The 4,945-nt window shown below is 42.2% G+C and overlaps 1 protein-coding gene across 1 annotated transcript in view; it reads left to right on the forward strand.

Moving 5' to 3' along the window:
• Positions 1 to 4,945, forward strand: part of Macf1 (microtubule-actin crosslinking factor 1) — a 342,147-nt gene that overhangs the window by 260,643 nt on the left and 76,559 nt on the right. The window contains exon 56 of the mRNA XM_026782286.1: positions 260 to 1,731. Within this exon, the coding sequence (XP_026638087.1) occupies positions 260 to 1,731 (1,472 nt within the window). The remainder of the gene's footprint in view (positions 1 to 259; positions 1,732 to 4,945) is intronic.

A 4,945-nucleotide genomic window follows, 5' to 3' on the forward strand; every position in this document is an offset into this window, starting at 1 on the left:
AAAAAAAAAAGAAAGAAAGAAAAATTTTGTCATTGACTTGTTTCTGTTCTGGAAATGTTATGACTTAGACATGTCAGGTCATGTTACATGATTAATAAGAGGATTGAATATGTGTATAGGAACCTAGCTTTATACATATTTTTATGGTAGATTCTCAATGTTTATTTTCTGTTCTTAAGATTAAACCATACCCTATTAGCAAACATTTTATATCCCATGTTCAGGCTTGATTGATTTTAATTTCATTTTCTTATGTCAGCTGATCGCATGAACAGACTCCAGGCAGCTCTTGCCAGCACCCAGCAATTCCAACAAATGTTTGATGAGCTGAGGACCTGGTTGGATGAAAAACAAAGCCAGCAAGCAAAAATCTGCCCAATTTCTGCAAAATTGGAGCGACTCCAGTCTCAGCTACAAGAGAATGAAGAGTTTCAGAAGAACCTTAATCAACACAGTGGTTCCTATGAGGTGATTGTGGCTGAGGGGGAATCTCTACTGCTTTCTGTGCCTCCTGGAGAAGAGAAAAAGACTTTACAAAATCAGTTGGTTGAACTCAAAAGCCACTGGGAAGACCTTAGTAAAAAAACTGCAGACCGACAGTCTAGGCTCAAGGACTGTCTGCAGAAAGCTCAGAAATATCAGTGGCATGTGGAAGACCTTGTGCCCTGGATAGAAGATTGCAAGGCCAAGATGTCTGAGTTGCAGGTTACTTTGGATCCAGTGCAGTTGGAGGCCAGCCTCTTGAGGTCAAAGGCAATGCTGAGTGAGGCAGAGAAGCGCCGCTCCCTGCTGGAAGTACTGAATAGTGCTGCTGACATTCTGATCAATTCTTCAGAAATAGATGAAGATGAGATCCGGGATGAGAAGGCTGGACTCAACCAGAACATGGATGCCATTACAGAGGAGCTACAGGCCAAAACGGGCTCTCTAGAAGAAATGACTCAGAGGCTCAAGGAATTCCAGGAAAGCTTTAAGAATATTGAAAAGAAGGTTGAAGGAGCCAAACACCAGCTTGAAATCTTCGATGCTCTGGGCTCTCAAGCCTGTAGCAACAAGAATCTTGAGAAGCTAAGAGCTCAGCAAGAAGTTCTGCAGGCCCTGGAGCCTCAGGTAGACTACCTGAGGAACTTCACTCAGGGACTGGTGGAAGATGCCCCAGCTGGATCTGATGCCTCCCCACTTGTGCATCAAGCTGAGGTCGCCCAGCAAGAGTTCCTAGAGGTGAAACAACGAGTGAACAGTGCTTGCCTGACCATGGAGAACAAGCTAGAGGGGATTGGGCAGTTTCACTGTCGAGTTCGAGAAATGTTTTCTCAGTTGGCTGACCTGGATGATGAGCTAGATGGCATGGGAGCCATTGGTAGAGACACGGATAGCCTCCAGTCACAAATTGAGGATGTGCGGCTATTCCTTAACAAAATCCAAGCCCTCAGGGTTGACATAGAAGACTCTGAAGCAGAGTGTCGAAAAATGTTGGAGGAAGAGGGGACTGTGGACTTACTAGGTCTCAAGAGGGAGCTAGAAGCCCTTAATAAACAGTGTGGTAAACTGACAGAGAGAGGGAAAGCCCGCCAGGAGCAGCTGGAGCTCACACTGGGCAGAGTGGAGGACTTCTACAGGAAACTGAAAGCGCTCAATGATGCCACGGCAGCTGCAGAAGAGGCCGAAGCGCTCCAGTGGGTTGTGGGCACTGAAGTGGATGTCATCAGCCAGCAGCTGGCAGACTTTAAGGTAAGTCTTTCTCTCCTTTTTTTTCTCCTTTTTCTCACTAATGCTTAAAATTTAGATGACAGTTGAGATTGCATTTTTCTCTTGGGTCCTGATTTCCTTGTTCTCACTTCTATTACTACTAAAGCACTTGTGTGGAAGTCTAAGAAAATATCTTTGAACATTTTTCTGTTGTAGTTTCTTTCAATTTTTATAGCCAGTTACGGATATGGAAGAAAGTGTTTAAGCCTTGTCTCTTAGCCTAAGAATCTCCTCATGATTTCTTGGACTTTCAAATTAACTGATTTGGTTACTGCATTGAAATTGTATTCATAGTCCTGTTTTTCAAGCTGAGCTATTATTAGCCATTTCCTGAAGTGTTAATTTTGCACACCTTTCAGGGAGACTTTATTGATATGAAACAATGTAAGGTTTTCATGAATTATTAAATGAAACATTGAGTCAAAGAAATCTCTGACTTGCAACAAGCAGCCCATGAATCCTCCTGACACTCCTCAAGTACAAGTTCCTCACCTGTAGGAGAGTTGGATAAGTTCTGTCTTAATTGCAAATTGTTTAGTCCTTTACCATAGTTAGTCTTTCTGGTACTAAAATTTTGAGTCTAAATCAAAATAACGGGAGGTGATCAAATGACTAGACCCTAAAGTGTGGGTTTGCTGCTCATGTGCTTGGTTCAAGATTCCTGTAATTACAGTTACCCAAAAGTCTCTCATTCTGCTGGCATACCCTTCATGGCACAAGGAATAGATTTGGAAATAGTATAGGTAGCACTTCATTCTATCACCAGTGCTAGTTACTTCGTAGATGACACTGCTGCCATCAAAATATAAAGTGAGGACATGGTAGCACACACCTGTAATCTCAGGTCTTAGGCATCTGAGACAACACTGAAAGTTCTAGGACAGTCTTTAAAGCAAGACCTTATCTCAGAGGAGGAAGGGACTACTGGCACCAAAACAGAAGCGCACTAACCCTGGAAGGTTATAACGTTAGAGACCCTGATCCTAGTGTGACACAGGCAGAAGCCACATTTGGAGACAGTGTAATTTGTAGCTACAAAAGGTCATCAGAGCTGAGTACTGTTTGGTAGTTAGAGAAAATTCAGACCCATTGCACATACCTCTGTTTCATCGGCAATGGAAAAACTGGCATCCATCCCTATAGGCTACAAAATAGTTTCATCTCAGAGGATCCTAGTTTGTGGACAAATTATTTAAAAATTTTTGTATCCAAGTATTGGGCCTGCAACTTGCTAGGCAAGTATTCTGCTAAGCTGTGACCCCAGCTTGCCTCATTTTCTCAACAGGGTATTGGGCATACATTTTCCATAAAGAGTACAGGTTGAGGGCTGGAGAGATGGCTCAGCAGTTAAGAACACTGACTGCTCTTCCAGAGGTCCTGAGTTCAATTCCAAGCACCTACCTGGTGGCTCATAACCATCTGTAGTGAGATCTGGCACCCTCTTCTGGCCTGCAGGCATACATTCAGACAGAACACTGTATACATAGTTAATTAATTAATAAATAAATAAATAAATAAATCTTTAAAAAAAAGAGTACAGGTTGACATTAGAAGATATTGTTTTCTTATGGTGATATTTTCGAGGATACAAGGGGCTGCTTTGTAGTAAATGTCCCTGAGTCACCATAGTCTGAGTGACTATTAAGTTCTTGTTTGGGGTTTCTACAGTGTTGTACTGGTCAGACTGATGATCTATATAGATAAATAGGAGGTAATTTTTGAATTTTTTTTCCCCACTACCATGATGTTAAGCATTATATTTTGTTCTCTGTATAGCTGGTTTCAACTAACTACAGATTGAAAATATTTTGGGAAGAAACCCAAAGTATAAGAAATAGCAATATAACAATAAAAAATAAAACAAAGTTTTAAAAAATATAGCATAACATGATCTATATTGCATTAGGTATTATAAGTAACCTAGATATGATTTAAAGTAGACAAGGAGATACAAATATTATGTCACTTCTAAACGTGGATTGAGAATGTGTAAATCTGGATAAGTATGGGGTTCTGAAACCATCTCCTGAAGGACCCCACGTGTATTGCTGCCGTCACTTCCACAGCAGTCGCTGGGTCTGCCTGTAGCAGCCTGGTCTCCAGTGAGCTAGAAAATGAAGTAAACAAGCTGTGAACATTGTATTAGTCAGGCATGGTGGCACATTGTAATTACAGCACAAGGGAGGCTGTGGTTGGGAGATCATGAGTTCAAGGCCAGTCTGGGTTACATGACCATATTTCAAAAGCATCAAATGCTAACTTTTTTTTTTTCTGAGCCAGGGCTTCTCTGTAACAGTTACTGGCTGTCCTGGAACTCACCTTGTAGATTAGACTGGCCTCAAACTCAAGGAGATCCGCCTGTCTCTGCCTCTCACGCCTGGCTAGATAGAAATTTAAAAAGGAGCACCTGGAGGGCATGAGTTGTGTTGGATTTGATAAGACTTTTTTTTCCCTTGGTTTACTGCAGTGGTTCTCAACCTCTTACTACAGTTCCTCTTGTTGTGGTGACCCCCAACCATAAAATTATCTTCGTTACTATTTCATAGCTGTAACTTTGCTGCCCTTATGAATCATGATGTAAATATCTGGCGACCCATGCGAAAGTATCATTGGACCCCAAAGGGGTTTTGAGAGATGTTCTGGAATTTGATGAGGCTAGAAGATTCACTGGGCATTGCTGGGTATTACTGCTTTTATGTCTAGCCTGTTAGTTCCCTCAGGGCGCTCGGAGTTCAGTAGCAGCTTAGCTGTTAGAGCCAGCTAGCTTCATTGTTTTCTAAGAATAAGCTTCCTACCACTGAATATTATGGCTATAAAGGTTAGAATCAGTCAGTCAGCTGGGTACTGGCAGGGTGTTTATCTACAGGGGTGGGGGAAGGGAGTGGTGGATGATGGCAACCCTAAAAGTGAAGGGAGGAGGGTGCTGAAGTGCTTTGTTAAAGTCTGTAGGGACTTACTATAAAATGGTCAGTACCCCCTCCCTACCACCCCCAGGTTTGTGATCAAGTCCAAGTCACTAACTTTCCTAATAGGGAAGCCTTTTTTTCCCGCCTCCTCCCAGCAGAGGACTTTGGTCAAGGAGGGAGGAGCACTCTTTTGGCTGAGCTCTTGGGAAATGAAAACAATGAGAGAGAAACTCTCAGCCAGTTGCCCAGCCCTCTAGAAGTTGCATAATTGTCTTTTTTTTTTTTTTTTT

This window comes from Microtus ochrogaster, chromosome 10 (genome assembly GCF_000317375.1).
Source record: "Microtus ochrogaster isolate Prairie Vole_2 chromosome 10, MicOch1.0, whole genome shotgun sequence".
In the NCBI taxonomy this organism is placed as follows: Eukaryota; Metazoa; Chordata; class Mammalia; order Rodentia; family Cricetidae; genus Microtus; species Microtus ochrogaster.